The sequence below is a fragment of the Taeniopygia guttata genome, chromosome 2, assembly GCF_048771995.1.
Source record: "Taeniopygia guttata chromosome 2, bTaeGut7.mat, whole genome shotgun sequence".
NCBI classification, from domain to species: domain Eukaryota; kingdom Metazoa; phylum Chordata; class Aves; order Passeriformes; family Estrildidae; genus Taeniopygia; species Taeniopygia guttata.
The window spans coordinates 72430610-72449903 of NC_133026.1; the positions used below are offsets into that span (position 1 = coordinate 72430610).

Sequence of the window (19294 nt, forward strand, 5' to 3'; positions counted from 1 at the left end):
CATGCACCATTACTTCATGCCTTTTAACAGGTATTTTGCAGGAAGGATTGTTACATCACAATACCAGAGAAAAGAAGGCAAAAAGCCTTTCAAATTAAGAAGTTCTGTGAATTTGGAAATCATCACACAGTAGAATGAGCTACTTATGTGTCATTAAAAAAAAAACAAGAAACCAACCAGTGTTATCCACATGACAAGCAGAAAAATTGTAAGATTACCTTGTGTGCCAACAATTTCCATGTGCAGATGAGCAAGACCACTGGCAGTGGACAAAGCTAATTTTATCATTCCTTCCACAGTCACTGTATACCTGTTTAGGTAATCAAAGAGTGATCCATGCTCGTGATAGTCTGACACTAACCACAGCTGAGTCCATGTACCATTGTCTGCAAAAGAGAACAGGCATGAATACCACACATACACACAACAAATAAATAGTATGTGCCACTTTTATACAATGCTTACAAAGTACAAATTATAGTCTGCAAGTAACCTCTGTAAATTAGACTCTTACTCTTAGTTTCTTAGGCTCTTCTATTCCTGTAACATTTTAATGCCTCTGGCAAGGGCTGGTAATACCATGGGAGAATTTCTGAAAAGCTTAGTGAGTATTGTTGTATTTAAACTAAAACACAAACCATAGAAAACTGATGTCACTATAATTCTGAGGTGTATATTCAGGGTGACCTGTTCAGGGTTTTAGCCAGGCCCTGCCTTTCCCTAGGTTTCCTGCTAGAGAGGGGCACAGGGAACAGTGCTGAATGCACGATACAAAACTAATCCTATCACTATCGGTCTAGCACAATGTTGTCCAGGCTAACCATTAAAAGTGTTTCAAACTTTGCTCTCTAACTCCTTCAGTCTTCCAATACCCTATCTGCCCTCAGCATGAGAGACAGTTTCCACAGACGATTTTTTCAACAGAGGATTTTCTCCTAGAGTAAAAGCTCACAAGCAGCCCTCAGACACAAAGTTAAATCCCATCTCCAATGACCTCTAAATTGCTGACCAAAATTGAGGCTTCCAGGAAGCACAAGGGTAAAGAAAGCAGAAAACACTGAGGAAATCAGTTTGCTCTATGACTTTTGATTGAACTATGACAAACAAGACAGGCCACAATACATTTGTAGATATCCCAAGGCATACAATTGACATGTAAGAACTTAATTATTCACATTATTAAAGCAATGACACAAAATACCTTTACGTTTAAGCCACAGAAAGAAGACTAACAAAAGAATTCAAATCAAGAGGGGAGCAAAAGTATTTTTTACCTAAGAAGTAGAAATATACCTGGGAAAGAACAAACCTGCCACCAAATAGGTTTTCCCATTTTGCTGTGTTATAAAAGCACCTCTCCCGTGGCAGACTTGAAAAGTGTTTTTATAGCCAGCTACTTTTACAGAAGAATCTTTCATCTCTTTAGAAGAGCGTATCCCATAAAGGATATCTGTTGGACTCCTATCCTGAATCATATAGTCCCTATTCTCTCAGAACAAGTGAGAACACTCGACACAACTCAAAAGATGTCTTGTTATGTGATAGTCCCTAAAGATTGCTCAAGAATTAAATATGAAGAACATGAAAAAGGGAAGAAAGTTTAGAACTTACTTCCTATCGCAAACATACTGAAAAAATTTTACTTTCTAAATAACACACTAGTCCAGAAAAGCCAGAAGCACAAAACACCTGTTCTACAAATTGACAGACACTACCTTTAGAGAAACACTTGTGCTTAACTTAAAACTTTGGTGGGGATGGGAAAACTTGCAAACATCCCTTTTATTTGGATATTTTTAGGGAAGCCAGTGATGCCATTAAAAAAAATCCAAAAATAAAAGATAAAAATCAAAAAAACTCAACAAAATTAAAAGGCCTCCAAATACTTCAGAGTAGGAAAAAGACTAACATACATTCAAACAATTCCCATAATGGAAAGAGAACTCTAGCTTGTTATGCTTACAGAATAGTCTCAACTAAGCTGTTTAAACAGGAGAAAAAAAAATTAGACACATACCCCAACCTGTACAAGACTGGTAAAATGCTACTACTGCTGCAAGAGTCTTTTATGTCCACATAAGGGATGTCTAAGTTTTGTTTTTTAAAAAGAAATGATGAAAATAAAGATTAAAAAAAAAAAAAGAAAAAACTCAATTATTTTCTAGTTAGAACCGCTGCATCTCTTGCTACATGGCAATGTCCAAGCACAAACTCATAGAACTCAGCATAGTATTAAATGTGACTTTTTCCTAAGAGAATTATGGTCTCTGAAGAATTGACTTCACTAAACCAGAACCATTAGAAACAGGTATGAGTTCACAGGCACAGAAAAGATGCTTTTAAATACACAAAGAGATGCAGAAGTTCCAAGTAAACTAACCTTATGAAATGAGAATATTTTCTTCACTCAGTTTTATTCTACTGCTTCATCAGTTATGACCCTACATTGCATGAAATAACCATCTCCTGGGCATTAACATCATACACACTCATTACTTGGTCCTGTATTTTATTTCTTCTCCTATTTCTTAGGAGTGGGATACCTCAGCAGGTGTCTGTACTAGACACCTAGCTGTAAGGAGGGAAGTAAAACTAATTTTAGTTAGTCTACCAGACCTATTGTGTTTAAACAGCTCTATAAAAGATGTCAGTTTCTGAAGAATTACCACAGCTTTGATTCAAGACTATGGTGCCTTTGCATAAAGTTCCTCCCCTCTTATCACTACATTTCCTCCTAAGAGGGAGAATATGCTGCTGGTTACAGACTCTTCTATTCAGCTTTATCTTGTGTATTACCTGCAAGTTTTAACAATCAAGCTCTACCTTCCTTCCAAAGAAGAAATATAAGCTGGGCTTACCATCCAGTCTGAGAAGAACCATGATTTTTTCGTATTATGTGCCATATTTGTAGCCCTTCAACCTGATTTCAAGAGGGGACAGTGCTACATTGAAACCAACTATATAAATAATATTAATTACGAGCAAGCTGAAATGCAGCAATAAGTCCAGTGTCCAGTTATCAGAAGGGAACTACTATGTTTTCCTTGCCTTGCTATATTTGACAAGCGATACATTTGTTTAGCACTCCAAGCAGATCACGTTACGACAAACTTAAGTCTTCATATTCTGTTGACAGTAGTTAATTATTACCAAGTAATAATTAACCTGACCTGTAAAATACTTGAGTATTTTTAGCTGCACAGTAAACAGCATCTGCCATGAAGACTTCAATCACAGGATTTGCATTATCAGGTAGGAAAAAGTAATTACACTCAATAGTAATTACATACAGTAGCCCAGCCTTCCATGATCAGGTAATCTAATTTAGTTTAAACACACACAATGATCAAGAATCTCAAACAATTTCAGAATAATCAAAATTTACAAAAAATTTACATGTGTTATTTGGAACATATTTAAGAGATTAATTATGGTTATTTCAGCTATTTCAAGACAGCTGGAAGTATTTTATATCACCAAGAACACTCAGAAGTAAAATATTTTAATTTTTAACTCCAAACAAATACTGAAATTCTGAGAAAAGAAGCTTTCAGATTTGTTGTCAGGAGACTGATTACAGTTTGGGAAAAACATTACTAATACTCAGCTTAGTAGAGCTGACTCATGAATAAAGGAATTTATACAATTGCTATATCTATATATAATCAAATTTAAATTAAAATTCAATTGACTGGAATCACTTAAATGAAAAATGTTTATTTTTTTTCACAACACTAGTAAAACAAAAATGTTTTCTGTGGTGTTATGTAGCAGAGTGTTTCAAAACAGATATTTAGCCTTTTTTTTGGCATACAGATAATGTAATATTAGAAAAAAAAACCCAGGAAAAAGCAGTGAAAAGTTCAGATTCAGATGGGATCTCCTATTAGAAATCTCTTAGAAATGAGATATCCAGGGAGATAACGCTTTTGTTAGTGACTAGAGCATGACTGGTGTCTTGTTAGCATAACAACTTGACTCTATCATGTTGACACAGTCATCTGACTAAATAATGAAAAGCACTTGAGCTGTGCAGATTCCTTCTTCTCAGGCTAAAGCCAGAGCTTCAAAAAGAATGAATGGCTGAAATATTACTTCTCGAGTCAGGAATTCTGCTCATTTCTTTGCAGCATATTGTTTAACATCACTTTTAGGGATCTACTTACCATGAAAGGTATTCTGACTGAACCAAACTATCATACTGGGGAGTGTGCTTTCAGTTAAGGGGAAGGAATGGAGAAGTCAAGGTATTTTAGTGCATAACGTTATCTGGAAATGTGCAGTGCAAGACTTCACCATATTTTAATTTGCCTACAGAACGTTAAGATTACAACCAGCTAAAGCAGAGAAACCTTTAGTACTGTAAACTGTGGTTGCTGACACTACTCTTTTGCTACTAGGATAGTGCAGTTAAGTAGTCCCTGATACACTTTACCTTCACGTAACTGGGTTAGAAAGAACAACAAAAAAAAAAACATGCACAAAACAAACTGTGTGTTTAGATGGTACAAAAGAAGACAACACATGACCCTGAAAGTAACTTCCCTGACCTAGCAGAATTTGGAAGTTAGCACATACTCGCTATGCAAAGAGCTACCTAGAACACAGAAGAGCTTGTCAGGCAGACCACAACTGCAGTTAAAATCATTCATCGCCTCTCAGCCCTCATCTGCCTTAACTGTAGCACCTATCTCCCAGTAGATTACAGGATGGGAAGCAGACAGATTGGACCAGCTCCTGTAGCTTTCTGAAGATGATACAGGTCTGTGGAACTAGAAAAGAAGAATGCGCCATTGAGGCACATGGATGGTCTGAACAGTGTAGTAGAAAAAGGAGTGAAGACAGCAGTTCAGTCACAAGCTCTAATCTAAACACACTCTCCTACCCAAAGGAACGCCTTCCACCAATTTTACACAAAATAGCCAGCCAGCCAGATGTTCCGTAGCAGCTGTGAAAAACTGCAGTTGAGGTAAGAGGAAAGCCCTTATTAATGCCTTCAGCAGCAGCAAGAACTGAAGCACATACAAGAACTGAGCTGGTCCCACAAGTCTTTTACTAGTCCTTTGCTAATTTTAAAATTACAAGTACTCCTGTATCTCTGTGGTCATCTTTGCAGTACCTCAGACACACAGATTCTTACAGTCTAATGACTTTGTGCATTCCAGCTGGACTATAGTAACTCCTAAATACATTCAAAAGTCAGCCATCCAGAGAAATGGATGCAAACCCTCCACAGACATTACTGCTGCGGACAAATACATAATCTTGCACTTGGCACCACATAAGCATTTATCAGTTAGCACCAGCATCTACAATGAAGGAATGTTCCTCAAGCCACTGGAACACTTAGGTGTTCTTAAGCCATTGTTCTCTAATGCCATGCTATGATACACCTTCTCCTTTTGGAGTACCGTGATAGTGCATCTATCTGCTAAACTGGGAGAACAACCCCCATAATGGTCCCTCTATGTTCTCGTTTAATGGGATACAGGTGGTTTGAAGTATTCTAAACAAGAATTGAAGTATTAACTTCCTTCAATATTCAGGACTGAATTCTTAGCTCAGGGAGCAAACAGCATGTACGTATTTCTTCACTGAGAGCATGTAGAAGGTTATACTACAAATTAATTCTGCACTGATGGGTTAAAAACAACAATATGGATTTCTGCATCTGCTCAGACAGCAATACTGTTAGAAAACGCAGTCAAGAATAGTGGCATTTTCAAAACACATTTTTATCTATTTTTCAAAAACCAGACACCAAGTAGTTCTCAATAAAGTACAAGAGCCTTACCCTGAAGACCTAAAACCTCAAATAAGACCATGACCCATCAGTTAAGAATTTCTTCTTTGTATGTAAAGCATATTACCAGAAAAAAACAGAAACAATTTCATATCACATTATATTATATTACAAGGAAACTAAAGATGTCCAAGTCAAATGCTATAGCATCTGCAACATAAACCAGCAAGCAAAAAATTCTTTTAAAAACCAACCCATTTAGGAAACCTTCCTCATACCTTCTCTTCACAGCGGTCAAATGTATTTTTTGGGACAAACTACCTGGAGGTTTCAGGTAAAATGAGACACTGGTATACTTACAGGTGATTTTGTGAAAAGTTACAACTAAGGTATTGCAATATACCCTTTATGCTTTTAAATGAAAAATAGAAGCTAATGCTTCTGCAGAGATAACTCTTCATTTATGGCTTTAAGGCAGCTGATCTAATTTTAAACCCAGGCTCCAGATACTCACTCCCCTAGGCCAATTAGAGCAAACTCAAGCTCTTGCAGGTGCTGGTAATACCAAATACAATTTTAGGCATGAAAATAAGACAGTTTCTCATGGTAAGCGCAGTAAGCTGCAGGAAAAAGTTGCCTGGTATGGTGTTGATTGGCAAGCTCTTGGAGGATAACAAGTTGCACAAACATCTGTTATGAGCAAGTTAACTTAGACAGCCCTTTCCTGGAGAAGTGTTCTGTACAATCTCTGGATTTTCTTCCTATTCTACAGATTTATATAGAAACTTGAAATTCATCTAATGGTAATTAAAAAGAACTTTACAGATATGCTTGACCCACACTGAAACAATTTAGGATTGTCTCACAAAACTGAGAGTCTTTTAAAAATTCAGCATGTGTGTGAATTATTGACTCCTCCCTAATGTGACAGAATTTTCTGTTACTGCTCAAATAGTCACATACCATTTGTGGTGAAACATGCAATCTCAGATGAAAATAACGGAATGAAACAGCATCTTAATATCTTAGCTCTCATTAATAAAAGAAACTCAAAACTTAAGTTTTGTCAGATTCCTGGCTCTTTACTAGAATTGCAGGAAAATCCAAGAAATTTTCATCTGTCCAAAATCACAGCAAATCAAAGTTGAAAAAATGGTTCCTATAACTGGATGATTAAAGGCTTATCAGGAGAGCTTCAGGGAGCAGGTATAGTTTTTTCTACTAGAAACAAATCATTAATCCAATTTTTGCAATAGATTTTCTAATTTGACTTCTAGAAGAATAACATCTCATAACTCAGCCTTAAGAATAAATCTTCTACTTCCTATTTTATATGAGGACAACAGGATGAGACATGATCTCCTTCAGTCCCACACATCTATATTATTAGGCTATGAGGTAGTGACAGGTACAAGTATTCAGCAGATGTGTAGGCTCACAGGATAAGGCATCTCCTTTTTGATACCAAAGCATTTTAACAAATTTAAACAAAGCATATTCTTCTGAAACAAGAGACAATGTACCTTTCCTTTCATTAAAACCTATGAAAAGTGTGTCAAACCCTGAACTCCTGCAGTAACAAAACTATATTTTGCTACTGTTAAATGGATCTTCACATTTTTTCCTTCATGCACTGTCTATTCTGACCAGATGCAGAATCAGCAAAATTAATTCAGTGTCACCAACCTTTGTTGTCTGCAGCTATAAATCCAAGAATGTTTTCATGACGTAGCATAACCGTCTGATAAATTTCTGCTTCTCGAAACCATGATCGTTCTTCTCTTGAAGAAAAGATCTTCACAGCAACTTCTTCTCCTCTCCACTTCCCCCGCCAGACTTCTCCAAAGCGACCCTTACCAATGCTTTCTTGAAGTACTATAGTTCTTGCGATTGTTCTTTGCACAAGTAAAGGTAAACCTAAAAAGATTTTACATTAACCTTAAATATCACTCTACAGAATTAGTACTTATCCCACATACTGAATATGAGATCCTATTTCTGTTAGGGATTTCTCCTAGAATGAACATACTCTCTAAGATTTTACCTGCTTGTTGAGGACTGCTAGCAAGCGCATAGGTAAGATTCTGCCTTCACTATTAAAAGGCTGGCTAGTAAGAAGTACTCATGGAGATTATACTACAAACTACTTCTATGGTTGTCAAAAGCACAACCCAAACTTCCTTTCAGTTAGGAATGCTGTCACTTGCTGAGCCATAAAGTTTTATTTAAATGCAAAAAACAACCAATAACAAGACAGTCAGGACCAGGTTTAGGTGTTTTTTTTTTTTTTTTTGGTTGCTTGTCAGTGATGAGTTTTTTCTTTATTTTTGGAAAAAGGATCTGCCCATAACTCTCCTTGCAAAGCATTTTAAGACCACTTTTGCTACTGATTAATTTACTTGGCTTATCGCTAGATAGTCCATTTCTAAGTTAGTTAAACCACATTTATCAGCAACACCAACCACTGAAAATCCACACTCTTGCCCAAGTGTGCCAATAGCATCTTAGTAATCCTGAGTCACTGTAAAATAGGAAAACATCCTTGTAATGCAAGCTTCCCACTTTGGAGGCCATTCTTGCGCATCTCACTGTAATTATAATTGAGAAAAATGTTTACACTCATCAAGGTTTTATAGCTTTGGAACATTTACATGCTTTCAACACACAGCACGTCTTCAGTAATTTTATACAACAAGCAGCACCAGCATTCCTCAACCAGGCTGGGCTTTTGTTTATTTTAAATCTTTCCTGTTGGAACTACAGGGCTTGTCACTGGATTCCACACTGATACTACAGGATGAAAACATCAGCCAGGTTATCTGCTTACAATAAGCTCTTTTTGAATAGGATTATTTCACTTTAACCGAACACTTTACAAAGTAATCTGTTATTCTATAATCACTGCTCCAATATCTGACAGAACACCTGCATTTCCTTATGTTATAGAAAATAAATCCTAACTAACAGCTCAGATAATTAATTCTTGCCCACCTTTGGACAATCTTTGCTAACAGCAGGACTAGAAGAATATCTGATCTGGTTGGCAGCATTGCCATACTTGTGTATTAGTCTGAGAAGAGCAAATTAAAACATTGCAGTGATCAAGAACAGCTCCTCACAAATTCTAGACCTACAGAAATTTTCTGTATGGTCTATACTGACAACATACCTACATGAAGATAGGAAGGAAAAAAAACATACACCATACCAGCAATTTAATCACTGTCAGGTGCTGTAATAATTTCTATTGCGAAAGTTAAAACTTTTGCTCTAATAGTCCTCAGGTGAATTGTGCTGCATGCCCAAACTATAGAGGCTCTTCTGTGAAGCCTAACCTTCATTCCTTATGGACAGATTTTTGAAATGCGAAGAGGCCAGACTAAAACAACCACAGGACCAAATTCAACCCTGAAAATGTAAAATTTGACTTGATTGGTCAGAGAAAGTTTCTTCCTTGGAATTTATGCACTACCGCAAAATCTATAAGCAAATGTCAAATAGAAGCTGATTCTGTGTACCTGAAATGGGTGATAGGCCATACAGTTGTATCAGAAAAATGTTTGTATATTCCCACATTCAGATGCACTGCTCTCAACTTGCTGCACCTTTTATAGACATGTCTCCTTTTTTAACATCTACGTCCAAGGATATCAGCTATCTGATAAAAATATATAAACCTCTAAACGTTCTAGACAAAGCATTTCAACTTCACATTACAAATTCCCACTCATGACATTAACATGTCACTGTAGGATAAAAACCCTGCTGTGATCTATCCACTTACTCCTGTATTTATTTTTACAATATTTACAAGATTCAACTTGCTTCTGTTTGTCTGAAACTAATCTTTCCCTTACTACTGCTTCTTCTAGAAGATTGGAATCCATATTTATCTTGCATTCATAGCAATTCATTACAGATTCTGTTGCAGCTGAGCAATTTCCTTGTTTTGCTATAGAGGAAACACAGCCCTGTATCACCAGGAACTTAAGCAACTGCTGTACTGTAAACCAGACTGCCCAAAAAGCATCTCACAGCAATCTACAGCCTCAGCCTTTCACATACACATTGGGAATGACTGTACTCCAAGCTCTTGGATACACCTTCTTTTAACTGTGCATGAAGAAAAATGATAGCCAGTTTGCCAATCAGGAGAACAAGAAAATTTGAGCCCATATTAAATTCAACAACAGCTCAGTGACTGACACCTTGTATTTAGGTCATCCTTGACACTGTGGTCATCTGATTTATTCCTGAAACCTTCATCATCATTTTCTTATATCATAAGGTATCCTCAAGCCTTCTGAAAGTTTCACAAAAAAAGAACGTTAATTTTCTTTTCCAAATATTAAGTGTACTCTGATTAGTTTGGCGACTTTCTAATGCCTAAAGAGTTTGTAACTAAATTGGATCATTCAGCAATTAAGTTCTAGAGCACTACAGGTGGCCGACAAAAGCAGCTGCTAGAATTTCGTTCTTGTTTATAAATCCTTACACAGAAGACCTCCTCTGATGAGTAATAAAAAACCACCATTCCATGAACAGTGAAAAATCTTATTCCCTTCAAGCTCGTATGAATTGCAAAATAGTTTTTAAGAAGCTTTATATTCACTTCAACTGATTCAACTTTGCATTGATTTCTGTGACCCTTTAGATTTCTAAATAGCTTAAGTTCCTGCTGGAAGTCGCCTACCAATACTCTCCAAAACTTCTCCTTGTTATAGACAATTCTTCCTACTCCCTTGTAACTAAGTGATTTCGTCATTTGTGAGTTAAGACAGTAACAGATGGGCGTCCCCATCTGTCTATACAATATGTAGTTGATATTTAGAGATCTGCATCATTATCTGAAAATCATTCTCAGCTCCAAGAGGCTTTGAAATCCTTCTCTTAGAAGCTGTAGCTTTGCCAGAAGGATCTATTTTAGATGTTTCATTAATTCCTTTCATGGAGTATCTCCTTATTTCAGGTCTTGTTCGTCATAGAACATAATGGCAACACTAACTTCAAGTCAAGAACAAATAATTAATAGCAGCTTACTATTCATCATTGCAGCAAATGAATCCTACTCCCTTTTGATCTGAACAGGAAGCTCATTTTTAGAGTTCCAATTGGACCTGTTTTATATCTGTTTTATACACTTCCCATCAGAGAATACTGAACTAACAAAATTGGTAGAATCCTTTTTATTTTACTATGAGCTTTTCTGGTCTCTCAGCAGGAATTTAAGAGTAGAACATGGCTTTTGTGTCACCAAATTAAACACTTCCTTAGCTGTGCCTCTTGGGTCTGGATTATTTTGCTCATTTTGTACATATCCATTGTGTTTTGGCAACCTCTTGTCCCAACACCACCCCTTTCAGATATTTCAGTTTCTGACAGGGTTAAGCACTGTTTTAACTAGCAGCTGTGACTTTTCTCCCTTTGAAGACCCTTTTCTCTACTCCCAGTTTATTCCATAAAGATATAGCCTTCTCAACTTTAAATGTCCTTTACCCAAAGTCTGGATTAAAATACACATTTAAATGAGATTCAAACGCTGCAGGCCTATTTCAGGACACAAAGAAGTTATCAAGTGCTAGGGCACTGTGGATTTGTATAGTCATTGATTGACTAATTTTGAGACAAAGTGACACACATCATTACAAATACACACAATGCCAACAGTACAGAAAGCAAGTACCTGAAGCATCTCCTATTTCACTGTCATAATCAAAATGAAGTAGAGAACACTAAATAAGGCTAATACTGGTCTTACAAACAGCTCAACAATATGGAACTCACTGCAGCTGAAGTTAAAAGATTTCTTTTAAGGAAACTTTCAGCCTCGCTTTACAGCCTTTCAAGCATAAAAGCAAATTAGTGAAGAGGCTTCCTTAGGGATAAGTCAAATTCAACCACATTTGTTGGTTTTGCTCCTTGGATGCATTCACCAGTAGTCAATGCTCAAATACCATAGTAGGTCAGGTGCTCTGGGAGTCTAGACCAGCCTGAGTGCCCTGAATTCAGCTGAGAAAGCTTAGCAATTCCCTAGCATACTCCCTTTACTTAATGATTAATTGGAAAATAGGCAAGGGAAAGGGTCCGTAGTTTCTAGCCATGTGTTCCACAGGAAGAATGGTAAGTTTCTTCTAGCTTGGATTCTCTGCTTTTCAAGAGCTTATTTTGAAGGAGTACTTCCAGAGTTCTCAAACAAAAAAAGAGGTTTGGAATCACCACAGGTAAGAAGGCCAGAAGAAAAAATGGAGGATAATTCCTGATAATGAATGAAAAGACAAATTAACACCTAAGTTTGAATTTCAATTAGAAATTGCTTTCAGTCTTCCTTAGGAAAAGCCTAGATCTGCAGACATTAAGTAGAGAGTGTTACACTTCTAATAGTGTAACAATTATATATATAAAATCTTTTTGGATTCCACAGTATGTAAATCTCTGACTCATCCATATTATCTGTATCTCTGACTATTCCTAGAACAAACATAACTGGAGACCTAAGTCCAGTACTTGCATTTATCAAGCTGTAGCCCAATATATTGGAAGTTCTGTTAACCACTTTCACTATCTGACTTAGTTACTCCTGTTAGTAAGTGAGAAAATTTATATAAACACAAATTACTAAAACTCTGGTTCTAACCAGAGAACAACTTACCCTTATCAGTATCAAATATTATTGGACACACAAAAGCTTTCTCAGCTGAAACATACTGACCTATACACCTAGTGCAAACTCACCTTCTTTAGGGAAGATATGACTAAAATGAATTTTTGATCTAGATTTTAAACATGTCCAGCAAGTTTCATTAATTTTATTTGACAAAGCAATGGACTCTAAACAGTTTAACCAGTTACCGTCCTTGGAAAACAAAACCAACCCAGATGCTTGGGTTTTGTTGCCTGAATTTTTTCCAGTTCTGGGTAAATAAAAGATACAGCAGTTGAGAACCAAACACCATATTTATTTGTAGAAAGTATCCTGAAGGAGCATGGATGTTTTAACACATATGTTTGAAAGTAGCAGGAATACTTTTCAGTATTAATTTTTTAAATTTTATATAGAAGGTTGGTAAAAGCTTGCAGTACACAATTTGATATCTCTTTCCCTATCACAGACCAAAGATCAATTAATTTATGCAATGATTTACCTGGCACATCATCCCCTAACAACACCTATTAAACTACATTTCTATGACACAGAGCACCATAATCCTATAAGCAATTACCAATCGGAGTTACAATAGCTGAAACTCTATGCAGTGAACATACTAATGCCTCATCTGCCCAGAGCAACACCTCTTCAAGCCAGAATTAAAACAAAAAAAACACAAAATCAAGGGACAGACATTGATCAGACATGGTCTGCATATTGAATCCATCCTGTATACAGAAATGCTATTTACAATTGAAAAATATCTTCTGTAAGGAAAGAACTGTCTACAATAGTAACTCAGGATATTCTTCATACACCAATAGCTACATCTATAAATTAAGTTTCAATTTAAAGCTAAAAAATATCCTTCACAAAATTATCTAAAAACCACAGAAGATGGATGTTCAGATAGGCTGCACAGAACAAAAAAGGTAAATGACAGCCTTACAGAACACAAAACGTTTACAATAGATGACTGCGATATTCCCTGAATTATATAATTTATATAAATTTATATAAAAACGACTTTGAGAATGATAAGGAAAGGCAGAAACAATTCAGTGTTTCTTTTTCTTTACTCATTTTCATACATTCAATCTTTACTGATATTGACTGAATGTACATGGAAGTTTCTTTTCTAGTATGATCTCCAGTTAATTATAAGTTTAAGCAGTTGACGATATTAAAAAAAATAGATGTCTTACAAGGCTCTTAAGCACAGAGTAATTACTACTAGAAATGTCACATTACCTGATCCAGAACCTGAAGTTGTCATATCGTAAATTAAATCCTTTAAAGTGGTTCCTTCTGATATAAAGGGACGATCCAATGAAGGGTCTTCTTCACTTGGCACACGATGATGAATTACAGTACGATTATGACAAAGGTATAGAATCAACATCAGTGAAATGCAGACAAAGCAGACAGGTCCAGCAATCACAGCAGCCAGTTCCACAGGTCCTAAGTTAGAAGCTGATTTTTCTGGAGTAGGGCCTGAGAGTTAAAATAAAAGAAAATTATAAAATCCATTGATTTCTTTTTATTCTACTAAACTTATAGTATCCCACAGCAATACTCAAATTATTTTAATGCATTTATTAAAGCTTTTACACAGTAACTTTTTTCAGAATCAAAGTAAGTATTACAAAGAACAACAGCTATGTGCTTATTTACACTTTTCATTTAAGTCTTCAAAACTGTCCCTAACATCCCTATCCAGAATATAACTCTTGTTCAAATATCATGGAATTCTCTTTATAGAATCTAAGTTGTACTTGAAGCCTTCAAATTTACCTACACTTCCACTCTTACAGAATTTTGTTGGAAAAAATGAAAAAAAAAATCAAACAAACAAAAGAGTAAAAATCCCAACCCCCTTACCTGGTGTTGGAATTGGAAGTTCTACTTTATTGCAGAGAGGTGTGTTACAGCAATGAGACACAGTATGGACTCCATCTCTGGTGGAGGGGGAACAAACAAATGGCCTGTCTCGGGGAATCAGATCAATTTCTGCTATACACATACTGTTGCGCATTATTTTGTCTGCAGTTCGAGTTACTGAGGCAAAACATACTCCATCTGTCATACATGTAAAGTTGTCTTTTGTACATAGCTGGCAGTAACACTCTAATTCTGCATTGAGAAAGAAAAACATTAATGTTAGTATTGGTACATGTTCTGAATTGAGAAGCAATTTGAATGACTAAAGAAATACAAATTCAGAATGCTAGGAGGCTGTTTTGCTTACATAAACACAGAACAGCAACACTAAAAAAACAATACTACAAGGCCTTTTAGTGGGACAATAAAATTGGAAGATGAGCAGAAGAAAGTAATATTTAGATCTGAAATCATCTCTCTTTACATAATAATGTAGTAAAAGACAAAGGTTAAAATCCTAGCTGTTGTTCAGGTAAAGAAGCACCACTACAGCTCCTCCTACTAATGTTCTAGACTTTCAAAACAACACTGTATGCAAGTCTGCTATTTTCAATCTGAATACAAATAATGCCTTTTTTTCGACAATAACCACAGGTACAGCTTAATAAGTGACAAAGTGGATGCTGCTGGTTACCTAAGATTAGTATGTTATGCATTACTTGATGGTTTCCATTTTGTGCCAAAAGGGCAAATACCAGCTTAATCCTCATTAAAAACCAAACCCTGCCTGATCCTTTCACAGAAGCAGAATGTGGTTTAGACTTATCATTTATAAAACCACAGGGAAACGCTCTCTTACATTACTCAAGATGGTGATTTACTAAAGCTATCAATTGCAGTAGTAAAGGAGAGGGCATGGGGAAGGAAGCAGGAATGACAGGCTAATCATCCTAAGATGATCAGGTTTCATTCTTCACATTGCAGAAGTTCTTGGAGAAGGAAGACTACTACTTCTGATTTCTTTCTGCGCTCCTTTCTGCATTTACAGCACCAAAGCCATGCAGAAAACGGTGCAGGAGCAACAATGAAAGTATCAATATATCTTGAGTCCACTTGTTCAAGTGTGAAGAGGGGAAACTCGCCTAGAACTTGCGTACATGCACACAGAAACATTAAAATACAGAACTTAGACAAATTTAAAATCTTCAACATTTATGATCAAAACAAAACAAAAAAAATGCCCTGAGCCATAAAAATATTCTCTTTCAAGGTTACATACAAAAACTCATACCAAAATTATGAGGATAAACAGGTGGCAATCAAAAGGTCCTCCTAATCTGAAATCTGGCATTTCACCTAAATTAAAGAGTTTACTATAACCATATGGATTGCCTTGGATTTTACACCTCTTTCTGTCACTGGTTATCTTGGACTTAAATAAATGACAATCTGACCTCAAATACATATGTATGTAATCTCAAAGTTCGATTCCTGAGAAACATTTTCTTAAAACACCCCCTTCCCACAAGATTTTGAATCAAACCGTATCACTGCCAATCATCTTCTACTGTTACTGAAGAGATTTGATCAAATTCTTAGGACCCACTATAGAAAGATAACCCTGTTTTAGAGAGATTTACCAGCACACAGACCAGTCAGAAAAAGGGAGAAAGAAAACCCTACAAATGGGATTAGAATTTTTTTTTCTACTATGAAGATTATTGAATAAAACAATTAGAAGGTAGATGAAATGAGAACTGGCATTCAGGAAGGTAAAGCTTAACAGCATCACTTTTTGCACATCTTTCCCTGCCTCATCAGGGAGGTAAGGAAAGTCTTATTATAGACTTTAGAGTTTAAACTTACAGAGTTTAACTACAAGAAAATGTAACATTTATTTTCATGTTGCTGTCCCTTTGGACAATATTTTTCAGTCTATCCAAACCATTAAAAATTTCCTAAAATATTTACACACACTATTTCTTTCAACTTTTAAAGTGAGCACACCTTTATCTCACTTGTGACTTTTACCTACTTAAACAGTAATTGTGGCTCATCACAACAGCACATGCATCTGAATGCCTAGAGCAAGAGACAGATATTCCGTGAGATATATTTACATTGAATCACTGTGCAGAGGCCAAGTTACTTGAAGTGAAAAATCACATTTGGGTAGCCCTTGTTACACTTATTCATCTTCCTGGTCTTGTGAAGCTGCAGACACACTGTTCCAGTCATGACAAAATTTTGTGTCCTATCTTTCTCAGTCACTTTGTTCCCACCTCTCTTTTGCTATAGAATTCCCACTTAGTGCAATTTGATAAAATTTACACTTTCGTTCTTGTTTGATGCCACCATCTCCTGACAAGACACAATTCACTGTCACACACATCAGAATGATTTCCTCGGCATAAATAAATCACTACTCCCTTCTGAAGCTACTCTCCCCTTCCCATAAGAGGCCAAAACAATGCCTAATCAACTGAATAGTAAAGCTTCCAGGGATACAGGTTTTTGCTGCTCTCTAGTGGACACACTCTTAAAAAAAGAAACAAAACAACTCGTTAAAAATGCTTCAGTCCTCTTCCTACTCTGGCCACTTAACAACTCTTCATGCCTTCCAACTCGAGCAAGTAACAGCAGAATTTCTATATTTCAGTAAAAGGTAGACTAATTCAGCATTTTCAGCAACAATCCATACCAGGAGGCAAAAATATGGAATCAGAATATCCTTGCCCGTATCTCATTCTCCACTTATCTGTGTGTAAAGAACATAAACTACAATTACACGAACACATCATAGATGAGATTTAACATCAGCATGAGGTGTCAATGACCAACTATAGTTAAAGTACTTAATTCCTATAAGGAAGCATTGTCACCTATAAGTGATATAAAAGAAAAAAAATCCCATACTGTTGTCCTCTTGGAGACAGAATTTTTTGCTTTTCATCCAAGTAGTTTCTGTTACTACCAAAGAAATGTTACAGTAATTTTAAAAACTCGGACAGAAATCAGTCATATCTCCGAGTTCACTTTAATAAATACACACATTTCTAGTATGGAATGATAGCAGAAAGGGATGAGAAACTGACAACTCTGATGTAAGCTGACCTTCTAGAGCCAGTAATCTCTTAGGTAAAACCCATTTCAATGCATTTGGTAAACACAGTTAAATCTACTACCACGAAAAACACTTTAAAAGCTACTGAAGAAGAGTAAAAAAAGTCTTCAATCAAATCTGTCCTTGGCAGAGAACTATTTTTTAAAAAAAATTATTATAACAGTTTTTGGACGGAACCACTAGCATGAAGGTCCACTACCGACTAGTGAAAGTTCATGTCTGTTCTAAATGATACAAGGTTGGCAAAATGACAGTACAAACAGCTAAACAAATGCACTGGAAATCATACAGACAATCAGGGATGTAGCCAAGAGCAGAAATTGGGTCAACATAGCAATGTAGCTCCTTGTGCATTGCATTTTGTCACTGCACCATTGCCACTCTACATAGTAATTTCTGCTTTTTGAGACTGACTACCCTAAAAGAATCAGTGAGACGATGCTGTTGTGAAAGTGAGGGTGTGTGCATTATGACATTATCACGTCATACAAGTTATCAAGAGCATATTTCTCATGTCACAAGATTAATATCTTGTGTTGAATACCATTACTTGTGTAGTTGCTCAAACTCCGAGTTTGACAGTTTTGCCTTTCCTTTACCAAGTCTCTCTTGAATGAATGTTGCAGTCTTGAAGCCCCCAGTGAGAGTAAAGTAAGCTGGCTGCATAAATGAAACCCTGAAATTATGCAGCTTGACAAGACTTAAAATTAGCTGGCCAAGATATTAATACTACATACAAAATGTGAACAGAGAATTAAGTACACTCTAACCACTTAAATTTTACAAAGCTGAATCAAAACCAGACTGTTACCTACTGAAACAGGTTTTTTTGTATATGCTATCTATCTGAAGACAGAAAATTACAGAAATACTTTTTTAGTTACATAAAACCCTATGAATCACTATGTAACATTTGTTTACATCCTGCACCACTTCTTCAACCAGACAGTTTAGCACAGAACACCACCTTCAGCCAAAGAATTTATAGTTGGAAATTTCAAGCTGAGACATTGTCTTCCAAAGGATGCTAACAAGGAGCAGTACAGAAGTTAAAACTTGTGAGGTGCTCTAAAAATCCTCAAACTCGCATCCTATTGCAAACAATTAACAATTTCACATTGTTAATACTTTATTTAATAATATATCTTTGCTTTACAAATTTAAAAAAGACAAATAGTCACAGCACCCAAAAGCAACATTTTGCTAAAAAAGACACTTCTCTTATGATATTACAACTGTTCCTACATGAAAATTACAAATTTTGAAGCAAAAATTTCACCAGAAAGTAGAACTTCATCAGAAGAGCAATCACAATTCTTGATTCCACAAGATGCAGAGTTTCAAGGGAATAAAGGAGCAAGGCTATCATGTGCAAGAGACAAAACCAGATTTTTAGGGATATGAGCAAGAGGGTTGTCATCCTCGCTGGCAGCTCCTTCCCTGTCCAATAACACTTGCCAAAGGAAAAAAAGCATAATACATAACAGTGCAAATGTCAGCTTCTGAGTCTAATTCAGACAATCGCCTCAAACAATACACCTGACTCATCTCTGAACTCTTTTAGCTCAAGATACAAAAAGGTTTCAGTCTTAAAAATATCTGGGATATAGGTACAGTTTTTAAAATCACCATACTTTATGGCTTCCACTAACACATTCTTCTCACAAAGGCAGTAATTAAAAGTTTCACTGTTGTAAAGTAACAGCACTGGGTATCAAGTTTTCAGGAAAACTTTCACATAGATTTCATCCATCTTCCTTCTTGCAAACAGCAGATCTTGTCAAACAAAGTAATGCACTCAAGAAAACAGATAAATTACTATTAAGTACCCACAACTTGTAAATAACGATAAAACCTTGTGTAAAATCCGAACTTCACAAAAGTGATATTATATTCTGTG

The 19294-nt window shown here is 36.1% G+C and overlaps 2 protein-coding genes across 3 annotated transcripts in view; one reads left to right on the top strand and one right to left on the bottom strand.

Annotated features, from left to right (window-relative positions):
- Positions 1 to 19294, top strand: part of RBFA (ribosome binding factor A) — a 399231-nt gene that overhangs the window by 145468 nt on the left and 234469 nt on the right. The gene's annotated exons all lie outside the window — the stretch shown is intronic.
- Positions 1 to 19294, bottom strand: part of TGFBR1 (transforming growth factor beta receptor 1) — a 34434-nt gene that overhangs the window by 12711 nt on the left and 2429 nt on the right. For both annotated transcript variants that reach the window (XM_030265619.4, XM_072924209.1), the window contains exons 2-5: positions 14271 to 14522; positions 13641 to 13883; positions 7430 to 7660; positions 219 to 386 (exon numbers count right to left, since the gene is read on the bottom strand). In XM_030265619.4, the coding sequence (XP_030121479.1) occupies positions 219 to 386; positions 7430 to 7660; positions 13641 to 13883; positions 14271 to 14522 (894 nt within the window). The remainder of the gene's footprint in view (positions 1 to 218; positions 387 to 7429; positions 7661 to 13640; positions 13884 to 14270; positions 14523 to 19294) is intronic.